Source organism: Tenrec ecaudatus, chromosome 13 (assembly GCF_050624435.1).
Source record: "Tenrec ecaudatus isolate mTenEca1 chromosome 13, mTenEca1.hap1, whole genome shotgun sequence".
Classification (NCBI taxonomy): Eukaryota; Metazoa; Chordata; class Mammalia; order Afrosoricida; family Tenrecidae; genus Tenrec; species Tenrec ecaudatus.
Window position 1 is genome coordinate 19,411,277 of NC_134542.1, and position 24,636 is coordinate 19,435,912.

Sequence of the window (24,636 nt, forward strand, 5' to 3'; positions counted from 1 at the left end):
CTTTTCACTTCATTCTGGAGCTTGGAGATCAGGCCATAGTCATGCCTTTACAAAGCCCATCTTGATCTTGACTGGCTGCATCGTGTTTGAGCTGAATGTACCAAAATGATCTAACTCATCTCCTGTTAAGTGGTTCCCAGTCTTTGGATGGTATATACAGTGAATATCTTTACGCTTTCTGAGTGGAACCCCAAACTGCACGCCGACTACCACCGCATCAATTCCAACTCACAGTGACCCGATAGGACAGAGTAGAACTGCTCCTGGGAGTTTCTCAGATTTTAAATCTTGATGAGTGCAGTCAGCCTCTTCTTTCTCCTTAGAGCAACTGGTAGGTTCGAACCAGTGGCCTTGTGGTTAGCAGCTCAATCCACAGCCCACTGTATCACCAGGGCTTTTTTCCTAGGGTAAGTGTGTGAGTCAATTCCTAGAAGTGGGAGAGCTGGGTCAGAGTAGCTAGGTCTTTGATCTTGCTAACGTACAGATGCCAACTTTTGTCCAGAGCAAGTTTATGCAGCTCAACTCTTACAAGCCGCACAGAGGAGGCGGGCTCTGTTCCTCCACACCCTCTGCAGCATAGTGAGTGGACACGGGGACGTTGGTGGGCCTCTGTAGAACGTGTGGAACAGAAAGGGCTTTGGGTCTCTATTTTCTAACACTGAGCTCATTGCCATGCCGGCCAACTGTACGTCATGGCTTCCTCTTTCCCACTGTCTCTTTTTTCTGGTATGTAATGTAATTCTTAATAGTTTATAGTTTGACTTTCAAGATGTTTACCTCTCTGGTCCTTTTACGATCCCAGGAGTCACATCCAAAGGTCTCTTGTGGTAGAAAGTGCAGAGACTTTGGAACCTGCATGTGTTGCCCTGGACGCCCAGCTGAGCTGCCGCCGGGCTCAGTGTTTTCATCTAGAAAGCGAAGATCCTCGTTATGACATTACCGTGGAGTTGTGAGGATGAAATAGAGACCACATATAATATTACAGCTAACCTCAGCATTATCGTAGACCTGGGAGAGCAAGTAGTCCAACTTCATACTTGCTCCTTTTTAAAGGAAACAAGGACCCTGAGCTTCCTGTGAGCTCAGCCACTCTCACATCCAGGTGCTGGCAGAGCCGCGGCGAGAAGCCAGGTCTCCTCACTCCTGGTCTGTGGCCCGTGCAGTGCTGCACCTGCTGTGATGGATCTTGGGGTGGATAACTCCTGCGACTTGTGGCCACTTCTCTGAGAACCCTGAAGACTTTGAGGGAGAGTATCAAGAGCCTTCCCTCCAGAAAAGACTGGCAGCTCACTGCACTTCCCAGCCTCATTCCCCGTCGTGAGACAAGGAAGGGTCTTAGGTGTGTTAGGGGCCCAGAAAGTGTCTGTTGGATGGGCTCATCCCCTCTTCGTGTGCGGTCCTGGGAATGGAGGCTGGGACACCGGCCACTTCAATATTTCACCTTGTCGTGTCTGCGCATTTACTTGGATCCTTTTACACCTTTTCACCCAGTCTTTCTCACATGCCATATCTTCAAGCGTTCTAGCTAACGTTAGACTACATCTAAGAACAAAGCAAAGCTCTGTGGAAAGATCTGGAATGAAATCCAAATACCTTCGCCACAATGCCTTTCATCTAACCAACTGATCTAAGGGAAATCATTCAAGTGTTCGTTTGACTTTGGGAAGAACCCCAAGGATTCAAAGTGGTGTAACTCTGTCCTATGAAATTATTTGGGCAGTAAAAATGTTTACCGATAAAAAAGACACGCAATCCACTGGATACTCGCGTTGATGAAACACAATTCTTTCCCAAGGTTCATTTTGTTATATTTACCACCACTCAAGGAAATCGCTCTAACGGTTCTCCCTAGTGAGCGATTGGTTATTAACTCCAGACATTCTAGCATTTGAGTGCTGCCACCAGGTTGATGGTGATGCTGCTTGATTAGCAATGCCCATTATTTTTCATTCAACTTGTCCAACAGTGACTACTCGCCAGTTTCCGCTCCTGATCTAACTTAACATAACAATCTCAAGGAAAGAGGGTTGGGTCTAGAGCAGACAGCTCTCCCAAAATGTAGTGAGCCTATTACATCCTGAATCATCCCTGTACTTCCTGGAAGCTTACGTTTATGTTAAGCTCCTGAGTTTAGGAACCAGTGCCGGGCTGGGGCATGCTGTGTGATTGTATGAAGTGCAAAACACGAAAAAGTAACTAGCATCGACAGCCAGATTTCACTTCTGACCTTTCACTCCATGCCACTACCCTCACATACGAGGTCTTGGTTCTGGTACAAGAGCTGCTGCTACTCATGTACTTTCTCACCTCCGACACACACACACACACACACACACACACACACACACACACACACACCTCTTCCAATCTAACCTGAGAGAAATGCCCAAAATTAGAAAACGGAAGATTTTTCTCTTAGTTTGAGCCACAACATAATGGAAGTTGTTAGTACTAACTTTTATTTAAAAAAATTATAAGTCATAAAAATACCAAAGTCCAAAGAGTTCAGGCTTCCAACTGATCTGGGTGATTCTCTGGCGGGTGTCTATCGTGGACCACTTAAGTCCTGTTTCCTTACTTGAAGTTTGCATGGGACGTCTTGTCTAAAAAAACAAACCCTTTTTAGATCTAGGGCAGGGCTTGGCGTGTTATGACCGAGGGACCAAAGCTGGCCTGCGGCCTGTTTTTGTAAAGTTGTATTGGAGCACAGCCACCCTGTGGCTGCATTCAGGTTACCCTGGCAGAGTTGAGTCGTTAGCTGCAGCAGAGACTGGCCCACAGAGCCAAAAGTACTGACTAGCTGGTCCTTTACAGACTAAGTTTGCCAACTTCTGACCGAGAGCATTTCTTCTTCTCAGTGCCTCTGTGAGTCCATTTCCAATTCCAGGGACAGGAGAGGAACTCTGGTAATATCCCTTAGCCACAAACAGATGATTGATTTTCATTGCTTTTGTTGACAGGCTAAGGGACATCTTGTGTGGGAGAACTCATGACTGTTCTATGTAACTATACTTTGTCCTATGAAAGCCTCACCTGAGCTGCATTGCAGTATGGTTGTGTTTGCATTCCCCTTGCATCTTGTTAAGCACAAGGTCGGAGTCCATCCAGAGTTGAAATGGAATAAAGGCCTGGCGATCTATTTTGGGGGTGGGTGGGGATGAGCTCTGGAAACCCTACGGAGCAGAGTTCTACCCTGACAACCATGAGATTGCCTTGAGTGGGAGTTGGCTTATTGGCGACCCGTTGGATTTGGTGGCTATGAAATGGAGAAGACATTTATCCTTGCACATCCTTTTCTAGTGTCGAATACAATGTTGCGGCCAGGTAGTGTTGTCAGGTGAGCCCGGGACTACTAACCACAAGGTCAGCTGTTCAAACCCATCCGCCACTCTGCAGAAGAAAGCTGAGGCCATCTGCTTCCGCAAAGAGTTACAGCCTCAGAAACCCGCAATTGGGTTGCTGTGAGGCCAGAGGACTCCATGGCAGAGGGGCTGGATTTTGGGGGGGGTTCAGAATACAGAGTTTGGGATTACTTTGTGTCCTTTGCTGATTACTATCTCTTTCCTCAAAGGTCTCTCAACACTTGATTCGTCCTCTGATGGGCATGAGTCTGGCCCTGCAGTGCCAAGTGAGGGAACTGGCGACACTGCTGCATATGAAAGACGCGGAGCTCCAGGACTACCGTGAGAGCGGGGCGACCCTGAGCCGAGGTGAGAGAATGTCCTTTGGAGGGTCGCGTGGTGACGTCCTCTGAGGGTCTTAGAGAAGAGAGAGACATGTTATCATTAAAGAGGTGCTTCCTTAAGGGTGCATGCTGGTTACTTGATATTAGGCAATATTTCTCTCTGTCTCAAGTACCTCGTGAGGGCTCATGTGGCCAACAGAAGCTGTAACCGTGCTCAGACATGCCCTAAGCAATGGCAAGGCAAAGACTTGGGAATGGACTCATAGCAATGCCGGATTGTGCCAGGGCAACGTCGAGTTGGGAGCTGAGGAATCTGACTCTCGTCTTTGTGGCAGGAAAAATTCCTCGAGTAGACTCAGCCACTGAGCTGGTCATTTGCTGGTCAGGACGCGTCCCTTCTGTTTTGACCCAGATTCTTGCAGCTCTCTTCACCTGCTGGCCTCCACGTCTCTGAGTGTTGCTTCTGTCTCTTCTTGCTAACCAGTCCCTGTTGTACCAAGTTCCCTTTTGTACTTCACAGACGACAGCCTCTCTCTAGAACTCATCTCCCTTTCCTCTATCCCGTCTTCTTACAGATCGACTAAAGACAGAGCCGTTCGAAGACCAGTCCTTCTTGGAACAATTCATGGCAGAGGTAAGGGCCTGTTCTCCCGGAACTGCTTTGCTGGGTGTCCCTTTCCGGGGGCAGCTTACATTTTGGTGTTAAGTGGCTTCTGTGTTTGAAAAGCCCTTTTCCCTGAAACAGTTGCCTCCAGGCAGTCTGGCCAGGCTTGAGATATACATGGTAAGGCAAGAGAACTAGAGGGAAAGGATGTAACATTTGCAAAACATCTCTGTGAACATGCCTAGCGGTTTCTGTGGGGATTCTGTAAGCTTGGTTGGCCTGTTGCTGAAGTTGCGTTTGTTGAGAATTCATCACAACATCTGGATTATGGGAGTTGTCATTATTTATTATGTAAGCCCCTTCAGCATCCAGCTGTAGATCCAGGTTAAAAGCACAGTACTACCAGTTGGGAACTGTCTTGTGGCCACAGCAGGCTGTGGAAAATCACGGTGTTTACACAAGAGGACAGGCAAGGGAACGAATGGGGAGTAGATAATTGTGGCCTGTCAGAAGGTCCTGCCTAGGTTTCTCTTCTAAGGATTGAGCTTGGCCAAAAGAAACATTTATTAAAAGCCAAATAGGGGAAGTGTTAATAATAGTGACCTTTGATAATGCCAGTCAATATTGATCTTCTCCTTTCCTAATTCCTCTGGGATTTTTGGTTGTAGAGTTAGCATGTTAGGATTATTGTCCCATTTTCTAATTATACATGTTGCCCAAGCTGGTACTTTATTGTGTAAGTAAATAATGCTATTATGGTATTGTTGCTAGGTTCTTCATATTTCTGCCTTGTCATTGGAGCTAATTTGTAAATTTCTTGTGGAGAGGGACAGCGCTTCAGACTGCTTTTAAACCTGAAAGTCGCCGGAATTGACTTGATGGCAGTGGGTTGAGGGAGGGAGGCATCAAGCAGGTATTCTTGGTTGGGAACCTCTGTTCTGCCGGAGTCCATGGACCCAGCGATGACCACATTGTGCTTGGGGTCTGGATACCAAGAGCCAAATTTGTGAGTCAGGTGCTGAGTTCATGCACTGGAGGGTCTGTAACTCTGAGGAAGAAGGAAAGGATAGATTGCCAAATCCTGGAGCCAATTGATGTCCAATCTTGATGAGAAAGAGGTACTATCAAATCCAACCCTGTGAGAGATCAGGGATTTCCTAGGCTATTTTTTTCTCAGATAGTTACGAGGGTTTATAATCCAACAACATATTCATTGCAAATACTTTTTTTCAGCCACATATAAATTGTGACTATACATAGAGACTTTATCAGATGGAATACAAAACAAAACTCACTGCCATTGAGTCAATTCTCACTTATGGCAACTCTATAGGACAAAGTTGGACTGCCCCTGTGGGTTTCTAAGACTGTAACTCTTTACGGGAGTAGAAAGCCCCAACTTTCTCCTGGGGAGCGGCTGGTGGTTTTCACATGATGACCTTGCAGTTAACAGTCCAGTGTGAAACCACTGTGCCACCAGGGCTCCTAGGTGGAATACACAGAAACCAAGACAATGTGGAAAGAGACAATGAAGAAGCTCCATTTAATCAGTCACAGCAACGCCAGCAGCAAACTGTGGAACAGATAATAAATTGCTCATATTCAAGTTCAAGTTGAATTGAAGAAAATGAAAACAAGCCCTTGGAAGCCAAAATATGACCTTGAAAATATCACCCCTGGACTTAGCGACCATCTCAAGGACAAACTCAAGGACCTGAACAGTAATGACTGAAGACCAGACGAATTGTGGGAGAACATAATATGCCAAAAGAAAATGATGAAAGAAGGAAGTAAAATTATATATAGGCATAAATATACATATATATGTAACTATAAATACAGGTGCATTTGTCTATGTATGTGTATATATAAGTAAATACAACATGATAGCAGATGGGTTTTGAGCCTCTACTTAAATCTTACCTCAGTACAAGAATGGTTTGTTCTAACAATGTGGCCATGTATGATACTCACCTTCCCCATATGATCGCTGAAGACAAAATGGGTGCATAAGCAAATGTGGTGAAGAAAGCGGATGGTGCCTGGCTATTAAAAGATATCGTGTCTGGGGTCTTAAAGGCTCGAAGTTAAACATGTAGCCATCTAGCAGGTAAGCAACAAAGCCCACATGGATGAAGCACACCAACCTGTGTGATCAGGAGGGCTAGGTATCAGAAGTTCAAAAACAATCAGATTGCAGTGAAGGAACGTGGACAAAGTGGAGACCCCAAACCCACCTGTAATCTAATTGGATAATCCCTCACAGAAGGGCCACACGGAAGGGATGATAAATCTAGGGAGTGATATAGTACTGATGAAACACATAACTCTCCTCTAGTTCTTTAATATTTCCTCCCCTTACTATTATGGTCTTTGTTTTGCCTCATTAATCTTGTTAGACCTGCACATATTCACTTGTATTATTAAAAGTGTTTGATGCGGGAAAGCCAAGAGAGTTAACCCTTCAGAAACAGTAACAGGTGTAATGATTCCCTGAGTGTGTGGGAAGAGAGGGTGGGGAACAGGGGAGCTGATAGCAATGATAACTGCATAATTTCATTCCAGGAGAATGCATAACTGAATTTCAGGTGAATTGAGTACATTGGAGAGTGTAAGATATGGCAAATAATAATCAGATATAATATAATAATAAAGGTTCCTGGGGGGCGGAGAGTGGGGGACGGAGGGGATAAAGGGGAGCTGATATCAAAGAGTTCAAGAAGAAAGAAAATGTTTTAAAATTGATGGTGGTAGCAATTGTAAAATTATGCTTGATCTAACTGAATTATAGATTGTTATAATATCTGTAAGAGCTCCCGATAAAATGATTAAGGAGAAAAAAAGGACATCGTAGGTGAAGAAGGCAAAAGGTCACTACAGACAGGAAAGTAAAGATGGCGCCAGTGTGGATGTCAAAAGAGACTCTGAAACTTGCTCTTGAATGTAGAGTAACAAGCAAATGGAAGCAAAACGACGAAAAGAGCTGAACAGCCGATTCCAAAGGGCAGCTCGAGAACAGCAAGTGAAGCATTAGAGTGAAACCGTGAAGCCCTGGAAGCATTAGAGTGAAAAACGTGAAGCCCTGGAGCTGGAAATGCAGAGAGAAGAACAGGTTCAGCAAATCTCAAGCGGAAAGTGCTGAAGAAAGAACCCAACAGCCCTCAGATTGCAATTCTGAAGGGTTCTCTGGACAAAATAGTGATGCAGGAAGCATCAAAAAGAAAAAGAGTATAGAGTCCCTAACCCCAAAAAGAATTGGTTGACATTCAAGAATTTCTACAGGTAGCATCTAATGAGAGTCTGATTGTACTGAAGGAGGAAGTCCATGCTCCACTGAAGGCATTCATGGAAAGCAAGGCTCCCAGAATTGATGGAATACTAGTTGACGTGATTGAAGCAGGGCTGGGAGGACTCACTAATATATGCCAAGAAACTTGATAGACAGCTGCCTAACTGACTACAAGAGATCTATATTTGTGCTTATTCTCAGGAAGGGCGATCCAACAGAATGTGGAAATGGTTGAGTAATACCATTAATGTCACATGTAACTGAAGGTTTTCTGAAGAGAATCAGGAAGTGGTTGCAGCAGCACATTGTGAGGGGGCTGCCAGCCATTCAAGGTGGAATGAAGGCTTCATTCCTCATGTCGGCTGGGTTTGACTGACCGCAGAGCAGACCAGAAAGATGTGTACCTTTGTGTTTTTGACAATGCAAAGGCATTAGACTGGATCGTAACAAAAACCTTTGGATAATATTGTGAAGAATGGGAATCCCAGAGCACTTAATTGTGTGTCTGGGAAACCTGTGTGTAGACCAAGAGGCAATAATTGAACGAGCACCAGGGGGTCGATACGATGTGGTTTAAACCAGTCAGGTGTGTTGTCAGGGTTGTGTCCTTTCGCCATGCTTATTTTATCCGCTGAGCGAATAATGAAGAATTCGGCCTCGGATTGGATTGGAGGATGACACAGCCTTGCTTGCTGAAAGAGGGCTTGAAGCATTTCCTGCTGAAGATCAAGATGACCACCTTTGGTGTGGATTAGAACTCAATGTAAAGAAGGCAAGACGCCGCACCTCTGACCATGGTAATAAATGTAGAGACAAGATTGCCGTTGTCATCGTCGAGGATTTCATTTTACTTGGGTCCACCATCAAGGAAGCAGCAGTCAGGAAAACAAATGCCTTACTGGGCTGGGCAAATCTGCTACCCACGGTCTCTTTAAAACCTTAAAGAGCAAAGACGTCACTTTGAGGACTAAGACACTTTGCAGCCACCTCCCATGCTCGTGGAAGCCAGACAATGAATAAGGAAGACGGAGGAAGAGTGGATGCTCAGGTATCAGCAAAGGCCATGGAAAGTTCCCTGACTGCCAGAAGAACACAGTCTTTATCTGGGAGCACGGAGAGCCAGCATGCTCCAGAGAAGCGAGAATGGCGGGGCTTCGTCTCATGTACTTTGGACATGTTATCAGGGGCGACCGGTCTCTGGGAAAAGGATAGCATGCTTGCTAGAGTGTCAGCGAAAAAGAAGAATCGTTTCTGATATCTGAGATGGATTGCCACGGTGGCTTCCTTAACCGACTCAAACGTAACGGCATTTGTGAGCCCGGCACAGGACCAGGCAGTATTGCTCTGTTTGTACAGGGGTCACTGGGACTTGGAGTTGACTTGATGGCGCCTAACACCATTAGGGATTAGGAGAGTTTCACACAGACTGGGGACGACACACCTGTTAAACATGCTTTCGTTAACCAGTGCATGGCTTACTAGCCCAACAGAGAGGGCCCTTCCGGATCTAACACCTGCACTCCTATCGCGCTTTGATGTCTTGGCATTTTTCTTTATGCGTCTTATGATTCAGTCATATGGAATTACTTTGAATTCTGCCAAGCCCAGTTTTTTCTACCTTTCTACCTTCACTTACACTGTTCCTTTTATCTAAAATGACTAATGTTCTGGCCTTGCAAACGTCTATTAATCTTTTAAGGGTCAGATTCAGTTTTTTTTTCTTCAGGGAAAAGACAAGGCTTTCTGCTCCCCTAAAGATTTACAGCCTCAGAAACCCACAGAGGCAGCTCCCCTCTGTCCAACAGGGTTGCTGTGAGGGTCGACTTGATGGCAGTGGGTTTGGTTTTCATTTGGTCAACTGCTTTAGGAGTCCTTTCTGGACCCTTCTTGGGTTGGTAATCTTTCTTCCCTGCTACCGTAGTACCTTGGTCCATATCGTTATTTTGCCACTTGTAACATCACTCTGCGTGCGTCTGTAAAACGATGCCTTTCTCCTTTCATAGAAAGGAAGTGCATGTTTTAAGTGCATTTTCGTATCTCCCACACTGAGCATCATGCTCTGAAATAGTCGGTTCTCAGTGAACTTTGGGTGAATCTGTTGATAAATCAAAGATGGGACTCGATGAAAACCCTGCTAGGTGGTCGTTGAGGTGCTCATTTGCGCTCGGTCCCTTTTCAGTTCAGGATAAATTACTTCTTTCAGAGCGCTGTTCCTCACTTCCCAAACTGGAGGCTTACTTATTTCCTGTCGTCGGGTGGAGCCCTGCAGAGTGGAATGAGAAAGCATCTGGAATCCCAGTGGGATGGACGATAGGAAAGTGGGTGAAGGGAGGGAGCTGTCGGACAGCGTAAGACATGACAAAATAATAATTTATAAATTATCAAGGGCTCATAAGGGAGTGGGGAGAGAGGGGAAAAATGAGGCGCTGATACCAAGGACTCAAGTAGAAAGCAAATGTTTTGAGAATGATGATGGCAGCAAATGTACAGATGTGCTTGACACAATGGATGGATGGATGGATTGTGATAAGAGTTGTATGAGCCCCCAATAAAATGATTTTCAAAAAAAGGAATCCAAGTGGGAGCCCAGGAAGGGTATTGGTGTCTTGAAACCAAATACTTCAAGAGGATTCATCTTTTGGTTTCTTGGTTTGGAAGTTTAGGCTCATGGCTTCATGGGATATCCCACTTACTTGACCTAATAACATGGTTAGTGCTTCTGTTCTACCTTCAGTTTGATACATGGTGCCTGGGATCTGAGGAGCTTTACGCAGCCATCTTAGGCTTGATAATTGGTCTTGGTCACCTGGAATAACAGGATGCGGGAGAGTAAGGAATGGATGGAGGAGATGGAATGTTCGGTTTGTTCTTTCCATGCCCAGTTTCCTCTGCCGTGACACCAGAAACCTGGATGGTGCCTGGCTACTGTTACCAAACATTTGGACCACAGATTTTATAGAAGACTCTTGATCATCGCTTCTTGGCCTTTTGGCTAAGATCAAGTGTAGAAGAATCTTGATCAAAAGGGGTGCGGGAAATGAAGGACAAATTTTGAAGTTCGCTTTGGAATCCAGGTTTCTTGGAGCCGTGAAATTTGAGGCATCCCTGAAATTATTGCTCTGAGATAATCTTTCAACCTTAAGCCAAAAATAGCCCCAGAAGCCTTCTTAAAACGGAACAATACGCTACCTAGTAAAAAAATGTCTGTCTGGAACACTGTGCTCTTTTCAGAACTCTCGTTGAGGGATCAAATTGACAATAGCAACTTGAAAGGGTAGATAAGAGCCTTCGGGGCAGTAACAGCTCAGAAAAGAGGGTGAGGATGTAGTCAGTGTTACTAAGTGGCACATGCAGACACTGTTGAATTGATTTACTGGGTATATTCTTGACCATGACAAGATACAAAAAGCAAAGAGCACCCATCCTCTGAGTCTGAGTGGATTCTAGGCATAAAGAATTTTATTGGAACTGGAAAGGACCTGAAAAGTAGTTGTAGTTTTCCATTTCATAGATTAAGAAACGAAGTCTCAGAAGGGTTAGCCTGAAGCCTATAGCTGTGACTATGTGTTTAGAACCGCCCATGTTTCTTGACCCATAGTCTAGTGATCCCTATTGCATTTTGCCATTTTAACGGGTTTGTCCAGGCCAGCTAGAGGTCAGATTAGGACTAGGGTAATGTGGAGTTCTTGTGACCTCCTGGGCTATCACTGCACCGTCTTCAGAGGGTCTTGCACGGCCACTAGAATCGAAAGGCTTCCTATTGGGGCTGTGAATGTCTTAAGGCCATGGCACCTTCTCAGCATCTCTGCTTGTCCTGCATCCTACAAACAGGACACAGAAGGGTCATGGGGTCACCCAAACTGAGCTGAACGGACGTGCCATAAAAATAAGCGACGTGGAATAGGAAAATAAACAAGCCGGAGACAGAGCGCTCAGGACAAAGGTGCCAGGGGCTGGGGCTGATGGCAGAAGGCCATGGGGTCAGGGCCTGGGGTCTGCTTTTCCTCGTCTCATTGGGAATATTGCTGTGGGGAACAGTTGGACAGGGGAGTCTCTAGGATAGTAAGAAAGGAAAAAATATTTAAGAATTGAACCAGAGCTACTTATTTAGTCTTTCTGTTTATGTCTCACCCCCTAAGAGTGTCTGATTTCTCATTTCTAGGGAACCCAGGGGTGCCAGTCAGGGGTGGGCTAACTAGAAGGAGACAATTGGCAATGCCCATTCAAATGAAGGAGCTGGGGCTGCAGGGTGGTGGGGTGGCTGTGGGCTGACCCTCACAGAGCACAGGATTCCCGTGCAGAGCATGTCCCATGACTGGGGCTGAGATGGACCTTTTGGAACCGTGTTACACAGGAAGTTTAGCATGAGTGCACAGACATAGTCCACTGGAGGGAGTTCCCTCCCCTGGCCTTGTTCATAGCGCCTTCCCTTCCTCCATCTGGTTGCCATCAGGCTGTGTGGCTGCTGGCGGGTTCTTTATTTATTTATCCCAGTGTAATGGGGTGAGGAGGGAGCTGGCCTAGGGCTGGCATTCCGAGGCTATGCCACTGAGCCACAGGCGGTTTGCATGGGGGTGTGAGTCACTGGGCCTGCATGCTGCTCAAACCAGACGTGGCCAGCCTCAGGGACAGCAGGCAGCCCAAAATAGAGCCCTGTCCTCTGAAGCTGGCAACCCCTGGCTGAGAATCAGCCCTTGACACCAAAACCCTGGCCGGTTGCGTGAAGTTGGCTTCCTTAGCAGAGATAGAGACTGCAATCCACCAAATCTTCACAGGGAGGGCAGGCCGCACGCCCGCCCCTCCCAGGGCTGCCTTGTGAATGCCTTAAAGCACTTAAACCAGCCATTCAGTATAATACCCAAACCAAGACATTTAGAAGCTGGAGCTGAAATGGATTTGACTCAGCCTTTGAAGTGTAGCCATGGTCTTTGTGTCTTGTTTGGGATTACTTGCTATCTTCATCTTTTGTCTGGTTCTAGGCCGACTGTAGAGACCATGCTTCGGCCATGAAGCTGAGTACTCACTGCTGTTCTTAGGAAGGTCATAGTAAAGACGCCTGGAGAAGGCGGAGAGCCCCTTTGTCTGAACTTTGCCATCAGGCTGTTGAGTTCTTTTGTAGACAAATTCAACTAGGTGTCCATACTTTACCCACCCCTTAAAAGTCGTGTTATCCAGGGTATGTTCTTGATCCCCTTGCTCACCACAGCCCCTTCGACTCCGTGCCATGCAGTTCATTCGAACTCACAGCCACCCTATCTTGGCTGCGTTTCAGGCCCACAATTTTGCTGACATATTTGACATTTCCACCTGTGTGTCCCATCTGTCCCACACCCTCAATAGATTCCAAACCAGTTATCTACTCCCCCAAAGCTACTGTGATATTACTTACATGGGAGACTGTACCATTACCCTTCCAGTTTTGTTTTGTTTTAAATCATTTTATTGGGGGCTCGTACAACTCTTATCACAATCCATCCATCCATTCATTGTGTCAAGCACATTTGTACATTTGTTGCTACCATCAGTCTCAAAACATTTGCTTTCTATTTGAGCCCTTGGTATCAACCCCTCATAGCCTTCCAGTTTTATAAGCTGGAAATTTGGGAGTCACACCCATTTCTCTTTATTTTCTTCAAAGCCCATATTCTCAATTATCTGTAAATATCTCCTTCTCCCTTCCCACTCCCATTGCCTTGGTTCCGTTTTGCCCAGCCCCTTTTCCAGATTTGCCTTAAAACTTGCCTCCCAGTATCTTCCTTAGGCTCCTCTGCATGAACTTCTAATTATGTCAGAATGATCTTTCTGAAACAGAAACCTGATTAGGTCACTCACTCTCTTGCTTCAAGCTGTTTAGTGGCTCTTCTTTGCTCAGGGGATAAAGTTCAGACTCTACCTGTCACGCAAGACCATTCCCGGCTTGGCCCTGCTGAGCTCTTCAGCTTGATCCTCTATCAGTCCCTCTACATACCCGTGTCACTTTTGTCCCACTCAGGTTTCCACAGTCCTGCCTATCTACTTCTTGCTCAATACCTTGGTATTTTCTTATCTCTTGTCCTCAAGGTAAACTCTTACATTCAGCTTTCTGAGCTCCGCACAGGCATTTTCCCTTCTGTGAATCTTCCACGATCATCTTTTCCTCCCTCAGCCTGTCCCCCTTCTTCTAGGTCTGAGTGCACGATCCAGCTATTTCACAGCGCCACCGTGTTCACGCCTCCACCATAGCATTTGTCAGAGAGGAGGCTGCTACTATTGTTAGGTGCCATTATGGCAAGTTGGTTCTGACTCACAGTGAGCTTGTTTATAACAGAACAAGATACTGCTCAGTCCTGCCCATCTCCACAGTCATCCCTATGTCTGAGTCCATTGCTACAGCCAATGTCAGAGCATCTTACTGAAAGTCCTCCTCTTTCTCATGGACCCTCTGCTTTTCCTTCTTTAGCGACTAGTTCTTCCTGACGACTGAGGAGCGTTCTGGCTGCACTCTTTCCAAGACAAATTGGTTTGTTCTTCTGGTAGCCCATGGTGTATTCAATGTTCTTCACCAAACACATCAGTTCTTCTTCAAGTTTCCCTATTTTCCAGCTTTTGTATACCTGGGAAGCAAATGAAAATACCATGGCTTGGGTCAGGTGTACCTTAGTCCTCAAAATGACATCTTGGCTTTTGAACTCTTTACAGGGGTCACCGGCAGCAGGTTGACTCAGTGTTGTGTGCTTTCTTGAATTTCTGGCCATTCTCTGTCAATATACTGCTGCAGCTGTTTATGACATCTTCAGTAAAATTGTACTGATGTGTGATGTTGAAGGTATTGTTGGATAATTTCCACATTCTCCTGGATCGCCTTTCTCTAGAATGGGCGCACAGGTGGGTATCTTGCAGATGGATGGCATAGATGAGTCCTTCCAGTGTAGCATCCATTTGTTAGAGCACCTTAATTGGTATTCCATACATTTCTGGGGTCTTGTTTTCCACCCGTACCTTCAGTGCAGCTTGAACTTCATCTTCCATTACTATTGGTTCTTGGTCATATGCTACTTACTAAAATGTTTGAGTGTTGGCCAGTTTTGGTATGGAGACCGTGTGTTCCTTCTGTCTTCTTTTGATGCGTCCTGTATCAGTCGATATTTGGCCGTAGACTATTTCAGCTTGGGCTGGAATTTTTTTTCTCCGGTTCTTTCAGCTTGAAAAATGCTGAACGTGTTCTTCCCTTTTGGTTTTCTAACTTTAGGTTTTTGCACATCGTATTATAATACTTTGTCTTCTTGAGCTGCCCTTTGAAATGTCCTGTTCAGCTATTTTGCTTCATTATCTCTTTCAGTCACTATAGCTTGTCTACATTCAAGAGCAAGTTTCAGAGTCTCTTTTTTAGCCTTCCCGTTCTTTCTTGTCTTTTTAGTGACTCTTCGCTTTCTTCATGTATAATGTCCTTGATGTCCCCCCTCCCCGTAGCTCGTCTAGTCTTTGACCCTTATTGTTCAGGATGTCAAATCTGTACCTGAGATGGTCTCTCAACTCAGATGGGGTAGATGCAAGGTCACACTTTGGCTCTGTGGGCTTGTGTGAACTTTTTTAGCTTTGACTTGAACTTGCCTATGAGCAACTTATGGTCTGTTCCACAGTTGCTGTTGGCCTTGTTCTGACTGATGATGTCGAATTTCTCCATCATCCCATCTCTTTCCTCAGCGGTCGTCAGTTTAGTTCCTGTATATTCCACCTGGTGAGACCCCCAGGTATCGTCGTCATTTTTGTTGTTGGGAAGAGGTATTTCTGATGAAAAAGTGGTTGGTCTTACAAAATTCTGTCATGAAACCTTCAGCATTGATTCTGTAACCAAGGCCATATTTTCCAACTACGAATCCTTCTTTCTCTCCTACCTTTTCTGCTGCAATCACCAGTAATTATCGATGTATCTTGACTGTGTGTTCGATCAATTTCAGACTGCAGCAGTCAGAAAAAATCTTTAATTTCCTCCATCTTTGGCATTAGTGGTTGGTGTGTAAATCTGAATAATAGTGGTATAAACTGGTCTTGCGTATAGGCATTTGGATATGATCCTATAGCTGACAATATTGCACTTCAAGGTAGATCCTGAAATGGTTTTTGGGGCAGCGAATGCAATGCTATTCCTCTTCAAGTAGTTGTTCCCAGCAGAGTAGACCATGTCATTGTCTAATTTGAAATAGCCAGCCCCAGCATTGTAGATTACCGATAATTAGAATATTGATCTTCAAGTTGCTCATTTTTGGCAACTTCTTATTTTCCTGGATGGATTCACATTCGGTATATCTATGTTTGAGTTACTAATGGATGTTTGTGGTCAATTCATTTTGATTTTTAATTGTGCCACACCGGCAAATGAAGGCCCTGAAAGCTTTACTGCATCCACACCACTCAGGTGGATACCAAGTGGAGGAGGCAGCTCTGCCCAGGCGTATTATGATCACTTTCCACCGTGAGGGACTTGTCTTCCAGTACTGTGTCCACTGCTAGCCATCACGTTTCACTGGCCGAGTTTAATTTTTTTGGAAGCAGGTTGCCAGGTACCTCTCCCAAGTCTGGCTTAGTCTGACAGCTCCACAAAAGCCTGTCCCCCACCTGTGACCTTACAGGTGTTTGAAGTACTGGTGGCATAGCTTCCAGCAATACAGCAACCCACCAACTGCCCCAGGATCACAAACCAACAAGGAAGGGGTAGATAAGGGAGGCTGGGGGTATCCAGAGCAGGGGGCAGTCAGGGGCAGTTGTGTTGGCTGATCCCCCCCGCCCGTGGGTTTTTCCATGTTGATGCTTGCCAATGCTTTCTCCTCACTGTACTTTCTAACATCACAGCACACGGTCGACCTTTCTTCCTGTCTCATTGGTTACCCCTTCTCACAGTGTTCCGCTGGTTGTTTTCTTCCCGTGTCCCTTAATGTGGGGGTGCCCCACAACTCGGCCCAGGTGCTCTCTTCTTTCTTCACCCTCCTCTTTAGTCTTCTCATCAACTCGCATGGCTTTATATACCCTGCTAAGGAAGATCATCTCAGATTTAGTCTTCATTCTAGACCTCCTCCCCAAACTCCAGACTAGACACCCGGCCTGCTCAGCGCTTCCCGGTGGAAGGCTAACAGGCATCTCAAACTCAACACGTCTCAAACTCAACTCCTCACCTCCACATCCGCTTTTCACACCTTCACTTGCATTTGTAGTGGATGCCAAGATCTTGCTTTTGCTCAGAGCAAGAGTCTCGGGATCATCTCTGACCCCTGTATTTCGCTCACACCCTACAGTCAGTCCATCAGGACCCATAAACCCACTTATGCTACCACTGCTGCCACCTTCTCTTCCTTGCATTGTTGCAAAAGCCTCCTTATTCTGTCCTCTCTCCCATCTCTGCCCCCTTGTGGCCTATTAGCAACAAAGCCAGTTTATTTAGACAGTTCTTTTCGAGGTACATACACCTTCGTAGGCCACCCCAGGACTCCACGAGGAAGCCCCTAAGGGAACGGGGATTTACCCGAAAGTCACCAGCAGCCCTTGGACGTAAGGCTGAAACGTCCCAGCGTGAGAACAGACAGGTGACTGCTATCCCACGGGGCTTAGAACTGGTGGTCGTTGGGCTCGGGTTGAGTCTCTTGCCTGGAGGGCGCTCAATGGGCAGTGACCGGGACCACCACCTACTTAGTGTTTTAGGGTTCTCCTCATGTGATGATGGCATGCATTGATCTGGTAGGCGATGTTCTGTCATTGTGAATAATCATTATTGAAAGCTGTACCTTCTCACTCCCCAAAAAAGATACCGAAAGCAAAATGCTAAGCCCACTGTCATGCCATTGGTTCCGACTTGTTGCAACCCTGAGGCAGGGTTTCTGAGATTGGGCATCTTCCCTGGAACAGGTAACCTGGTTTTTCTCCCATGGAGTGACTGGTGGATCTGAACCACGACCTTGTGGTTAGCAGCCCAGTGCCTCTCTCACCAGTGTCGCTAGGACTCCTGGAAGACAGTGAGATCATATCACTCCGCTGCGCAAAACCCTTCCTGGGCTCACAGTTCCCAATTTTACAAGTAAAAGTCACAGACCTTACCATCACCTCTACGCCTACATGATCTGGGCCTGCGTCCCTCTCCGATGCTCTCCTTTTGCGTTCGCAGTGTGGTCAGACCACCTCATTAAAGCAGCAACAGCACTCGAAGCATCTCCCTCCTTTCAGCCTCTCTACTGCCCAGTCCCCCCGCCCGGAATGATCTTTCTTCAGAGGCTTGCATAGCCTCCTGTTCTTTATGTTTGCATTTGGTATCGATTGCTGCATAACAATTTACCCCCAAATTGAGCAGCTTAAAGCAGCAAGCATTTATTATATCTATGGTTTTTTTTAGACTTAAGAATCCAGGAACAGCTTAGCTGGGAGGTTCGGGCTCAGGGTCTCTCACGCAGTTGCAGTCAGTTCGTCACCTGGGGCCTCAGTCATCCTAAAGGGCTGACTTTTGGCTGGGGGTGCAAGTTCCACGACACATGGACCCTCCAGAGGGCTGTTCGAGCCAGTAATCTGAGAGAGACATGTGGGGGGAGAGAGACAGACAGACAGAAACACACACACACACACACACACACACACACACACACACACGCCCTCAGGATAAGTGACAACCCAGTCCCGTATTTGGCTGTAGTCTATGAATTAGAAGTGAGCCTTCCAGGGAGGGAATTAAGCTTCAGCACCCTTCAGTGGAAGGGGTATCAAAGCACATCTGTAAAACCACACTACGTCTGTTCAAAGCCTCCTTTTCCGTGAAGTCCACCCGGGCCCTGTGATCTGCTGTTGTAACCACTCCCATGCGTTCCCTGTGCTACGCTTTACTTGTCATTTTTGGCCCTCATCACGGATGTTCCAACCTGTGAATCGGGAAGGGGTGTTCCTGGCCTTTCTCCCTTCCTCTAGAGCAGTGGTTCTCAACCTTCCTAATGCTGCGACCCCTTAATATAGTTCTTCATGTGGTGGTGATCCCCCAACTATAAAATTATTTTTGTTGCTACTTAATCACTGTCATTTTGCTACTATTATGAATCGGGTGACCCCTGTGAAAAGGTCATTTGACCCTCAAAGGGGTCGCGACCCACAGGTTGAGAACCGCAGCTCTAGACCATAAAAGGAGGTATGTTTTGTGTACTGGTATAGCCATGTGCCTAGCACAGTGCCTTCACACATAGACGCAGGGCTCCCACTGTCTCTCTTCCTTGTTCCACTTACCCAGTGAGTAGGATATCACGTTCTCAGCGCTTGGTGGCCTGCCTTGGCTCAGACAGCCTTTCATGTATGCGGAGACAGAAGCTTACGGAGACACTCACTGCTGCGATTCATTCTGCTGCCAGCCTTGCTTCTTTGACACGTCTCAGGTAGACTCAACTCGGGGGTGAAATATAAAATGTGATTCTTTTAATTTTGAGAGGCTCCAGGACCTTCCCCCACCCCCTAGATCTCATTATGAGCTTACTATTTCAGAAACCCAAAGAGTGAGCATTTAACAAAGTCCTGGACAGAAAATTGGTCATAGCGCCTAAAGTAAATGATTACCGTATGTACTCGAGTATAAGCCAATCAGAATATCAGGGGAGGCACTGAATTTTACCACAGAAACTGCATTAAAAATGGACTGAAACCCCCGGCTTATACTCGAGTATGCACAGTACGTTTCTTCTTTCCCTTTCCCGTCTCTGGGCTTTCCCTGCCGCAGTTCCAAGGAGGGCTGCCACCAGTGGTTCACTATGGTCCAGCATTTGTGTCAAGGGAGACACGGGGCGCAGTGTTTCTTCAATATCCTTTGTGTGGATACTTTCCAGGCCAAACCTGGAAGCAAGAGAAGGAAATGCCGGCAGTTTTCTGCTCAAGCCAGACTTGCCGTTCATTCATTCTCGGTATCCAACCAGCACCTGCGTGTATCAGACCCTAAGAGCGTGCAAGTGTGATAGCCCTGCCACGGAAGTGCTTATGGCGATGCTTCCCATTGTGGATGCCGCTCAGGGCCACAGGAACAGGGGCTTAGGATTTCACCGAGACGTCTGCGGAGGGTATCTTAGGTGGGGAGCACAAGTGACAAAGATGTCAAAGGAAAACAAGCGTAGGTGAGGATTCAAGAAAAAAGATGAACAGAACAGTGACCTGAGTCTGACGCTAGAGGCCTTAACTGCTGCCTGGCTCAAGGCAGTGCTTCCTCCCCCCCCCCCCCCCCCCCCCCCCCCCGCAGTGCTCCTCCGGCATTTTTTTTTTTTTGGTCTGCCTGTAACTCATTTGCCCACTTCAGCCTAATCATTAACATCTTTTATTACAGATAGGGATTCTCAAACAAGGCCATATTTCCTAGGAACGAGGGGGTGGGGCCCTCGCTCTGCGTAGTCATTCATTACCGTTGTAGAGTGAGGGGCTGAGTAGGCTGTCAGTGGTCTGCCTGTGTGATCTGAAGAATAGTGGTCCCATTGACAGACCAGGGAAATCATGTGTAGGGGCTCAATTAAATCCAATCTTGGGCATATAAAGGAATGGCTTTCCTTATTTAGAACACAAATCCACCAGTATTTGAGCTCTGGAATGAAAATATGCAGAGAGGAAGGGACGGCAGCACGTGTTTCTCAACTATATTTCTGCTCAATGTCGCCTCCTCTTTGGGGTTTTTTTTCCGCGGTGGCTCCTGTGGTCACCACAGAGCCCTGATACCAGGAGCCACCGTGGCTTTCTGTTTTGGCCCAAGAATGGATTCAAAGGCCTCTTTCTTTATTTGCTTTTTACAAATCTCTATAAGGAGTGGTGCTTTCAAAAGAAAATGTCTTAAAAATCTGATGGAAAACAAAAAGGGAACTCAATCTAGAAGATGCACACAGGGTAAAATGACCTCGTCCCCAAATAGCGGTTTCCAATTCTGCAAATCCTTGTAGTGAGGCACTTTACCCGATCCCCAATTCTCCCAAATCCAGGTATTACAACCTCAGCTGCCTACAGGGTCAGACATGTAACATAAATAGATGTGTCAGGTTGGACATAAGACAACAGAATTGTGGGGGCCTATGGAAATTCAAATGATGCATGCCTCTTACGTAGTCCCATATAGGTAAGCATATGTTCAAACTACACTGGGGCTAGTGGCCAGTATACCTTCTTCATTCAAAGGAAGTTACCCACTCTCAAATGAAAACTTGGCTTTTAAAAAAAATCATTTTATTGGGGACTCATACAACTCTTATCACAGTCCATACATACATCCATTGTGTCAAGCACATTTTTACATTTGTTGCCATCATCGTTTTCAAAACACTTTCTTTCTATTTGAGCCCTTGGTATCGGCTCCTCATTTTCCCCCCTTCCTCCCAACCTCACTCTCCCTTCCTCATGAACCCTTGATAATTTATAAATTATTATTTTTTCATATCTTATACTGACCAATGTCTCCCTTCACCGACTTTTCTGTTGTGCATCCCCCTGGGAAGGAGTTATATGTAGATCATTGTGATCAGTTCCCCCTGTCTCCTCCCACCTTCCCCTTCCCCTCTTGGTATCTCTACTCTTATTATTGGTCCTGAGAGATTTATCTGTCCTGGATTCCCTGTGTTTCCAGCTCTTATCTGTACCAGTGTACATGCTCTAGTCTAGCTGGATTTGTAAGGTAGAAGTGGGCTCATGATAGTGGGTGGGGGGTTTGGTGGAAGGAAGCATTAAAGAACTAAAGGAAAGTTGTCTGTTTCATTGGTGCTATACTGCACCCTGACTGAATGTCCAATTGTCTATAGATGGGCTTTGGGGCTCCACTCTGCACTCCCCTTCATTCACATTGATAAGATTTTTTGTTCTGGGTCTTTGAGGCCGGATACTTGATCCCATCGACACCTCATGATCACACAGGCTGGTGCACTGCTTTTATGTGGGCTTGGTGGCTTCTTGGCTAGATGCTGGAAATTTGGCTTTTTTCCTGCTTAAACCCACTGCCATCAAGTCCATTCTGACTTCTAGTGATCCTCTGTGGGGTTTCTGAGACCTTTAATCTTCATGAGAGCAGACAGCATCATCTTCCCACAGAGTGGCTGGTAGGTTTGAACCATCAACCTTGAGTTTAATTTACCCAACCACACCATAAACTCTGCGTAATCCACCGTTGCCACTGTTCATTTAATTTATTTCTAAACACTAGTCTGAGAACTCCATTTAGTTCAGAAGGCATGGTGACTGATACTTTTGTTGCTAATAAATATCTAGCTGTTTCAGGCGCACACTGTCAGCGTCCTAGACCTCACTCAGAGCGTTTTGTGATGATCCTGGTACTGCTGTCTGTCCTGCTCTCCCTTCCCCTTAGTCGAGGAAAGAGTTCAAAAAAGTTCAGTCCTTACCGTATGGTTTCTTAGTCGTGGCTTAATCTATGCAAAAACCACTGGGTTATATTTAACTAAGGTTAACTAAAAAAAGGAAGACAAAGATCCTTGTAACACGCATGTTGCATTTGAATCCACTATAGGCAAGGTCAGCAGTGTGAAACCACCCGCTGCTCCTTGAAGCAAGAGGGGGTTTCTACTCCCCTAAAGAGCTACAGTCTTGGAAACCTGCAGGGGCAGTTCCTTACAGTCTATAGGTTCTATAAGGTCTCTATGTTCTATAAGATTGATATGAGTCAGCATTGACCCCATGGCAGTGAGTTTGCTTTTGGTGTGTAGGACATAAGTGGGGATGCTTAGGAAAGAATCTGGGGTGCAGAAATAGATGAAAGTCAGGAAAAAAAGGAATTGGAAAGGAGAGATTTAAGCAGAGGGTTGGGGGGAAAAAAAGAGAAATAGATTCAGTAATCATTTGCAAGGAGTGGTCCTTGTGGGTATGAGAGCGAATGGGTGCAGCTCATGCCGCTGGGAAGAGCGTGGCGAGAATGAAGGCCGTGGTTGAGATTCAGGGGAGTTCCTTGTTTGAAGGAGTAGTAGGAACTAGCGAAGGAAATGCAAGGGAAACGGGAAGCACTGGAGGTCGAGAAGCAGATTCGGAATCATGAAAGAGGAGCTAAGTACATACCTTTGTGTTTGTGCTAGACACAAGGCTAGTTGCTTTACTTAAGTTATACAGCCGAGCTGAGGTAAGTGATAGTGATATTATTTGCATCTTGAAGATAAAGAAACAGACGCTCAAGGGCTAAGTAATTTGCTCAGTCACTCAGTTGCTTTGTCCATATTTGTCTTGACTCAAATCCCAAATTTTCCATCAGCGAAGAGGTTGATCCACAGCGCCCAGTGGGGGCAAGACCAAAGAGAAGGCCTGGCTGAGCAAGGCTCAGAAGGCTCTCTGAGATTGCAGAAGGGAAGGAAGGATCTATTGATAAGCTGATGGAGACAATGAGCGGAGAACTCTCAGCCGAGAAGGTTCACAGTGTAAAGGAAATGAGAGATAGCTGGAGGGCCAGAAAGATCAGTCCGTTTAAGCAAAACCCTTCTTAAGATAAAAAGCCACTGCCATGCAGTCAGTCTGGCTCACAGCGACCTTACAGGGCAGGGTGGCACTGCGCCTGTGTGTTTCTGAGACTCACACGGGAAGCCACGTATGTGTTCGGAGGCATGGAAGAGGCAGTGGAAGAGGAGAATCGCCTGTGAGGGGAAAGTGGCCCCTGTGGAGTTGAGCAGGGGAAGGCTTCCTTCTTTCCCTGGGACTCGTGGGTGGGGTGAAGGGACAAATGCTGTTTTGAAGATAGATGACTTGATTTCTAGCCTCTTTGCCTAGGAGATGTCAATTTTTCATCAAAGAATTGTAAAGTTCTTTCCAAGGGTGAAAAATATATCCTGGGGCTGGTGTCTGACCTCCTCTGACTTCTGACGGGAGGAGAATCAAACTCCACAGTGGCCCCAGGTCCATTCCTCTGAGGCGGACGGAGGCCAGACCTGCCTCTAGCCTCTAACCTTCCTTACCAATCCTGAAACCAGCTGTCCCTCCCATGACACTTTTTCTTCTGCTGCATCTGATAGCTCATCACAAAGGCCACACAGGGCTCACAGACCATACTTATGATTATGGACTTTGTTAGAGACGTTAACAGTTTATATACAATTCTGGATCACAAATACTCAGGATACAGTTCTTTCAGGCAGGACGGCCTCTTCTAAGTTGGGCCTGCAGCCATGCTTCCCCTTTTGGCTGGGGGCCGCCAAGCTGCCCCTTGGCCTCTACCCTTCTTGGGCAGTAGTACAGAGCTCTTTTAGCATTGCTGATGAATGCGCAAAGGATACACTCCTCTGTCATGAGCTTCAGCCAGAAGCTTATATGGCTCTAGCACAGCGGTTCTCAACCTGTGGGTCAAACGACCCTTTCCCAGGGGTCGCCCGATTCATAACACTAGCAAAATTACAGGTATGAATTAGCAATGAAAATAATTTTATGGTTGTGGGTCTCCACAACATGAAGAACTGTATTAAAGGGGCGCGGCAGTAGGAAGGTTGAGAACCACTGCTGTAGCACCATGGGTAAGGTGACCAGATTTTAACATTGGTAAAGCGAGCGGGACACCATTGACTGGTGGGTGGTGGTGGTGGTGGTGGTTCTTGATTAAAAACTTGGTCTATATGGAGCAACAAAAATTTTCATAGAACACAAAAATAGTATTGTAATATAATATATTTTAAAATTTCAACATAAGTACAATTTACAAAGATAATACATTAAAATTATGTATGGTATTATTTTATTCTTTGCATATTTCTCATTTGAGTGAATTTTTTTAGTAGATTGTTGTCATTGTTTAAAGGTCATGAAATTTTTCACAAGAATTTGTTAAATTATATTTCACACATAAAATGGCTTTCAAAGTCTTAACACTTAATTGTGATTTTTCTTAATTGTGATTAATCTATGCAGTTACTATAGAACTTTTTAACATGATTCATGATATCGGCACGATTTATTGCACCTTGTTCTTCTAGCTGGCTTATACTATTACGAATAGTTAACGGAAGACAATTATTTCCTAACCGCTCTTGACACTGAAATTTTGAATTATTAACTTCATTTGCTACTTTGATTACTGAAATTTTGTCACCTTCAATAAGTTTTATAGCATTTTGAAAAAGA

General features: G+C 45.8%; 1 protein-coding gene and 1 pseudogene across 1 annotated transcript in view; both read left to right on the forward strand.

The window, feature by feature from the left end:
* NHEJ1 (non-homologous end joining factor 1) overlaps window positions 1-24,636 on the forward strand; it is a 111,850-nt gene that overhangs the window by 8,496 nt on the left and 78,718 nt on the right. Inside the window, exons 4-5 of the mRNA XM_075529005.1 lie at window positions 3,572-3,710; window positions 4,261-4,319. Coding sequence (XP_075385120.1) covers window positions 3,572-3,710; window positions 4,261-4,319 — 198 coding nt within the window. The remainder of the gene's footprint in view (window positions 1-3,571; window positions 3,711-4,260; window positions 4,320-24,636) is intronic.
* On the forward strand, window positions 10,551-10,720 carry LOC142425054 (U2 spliceosomal RNA; annotated as a pseudogene).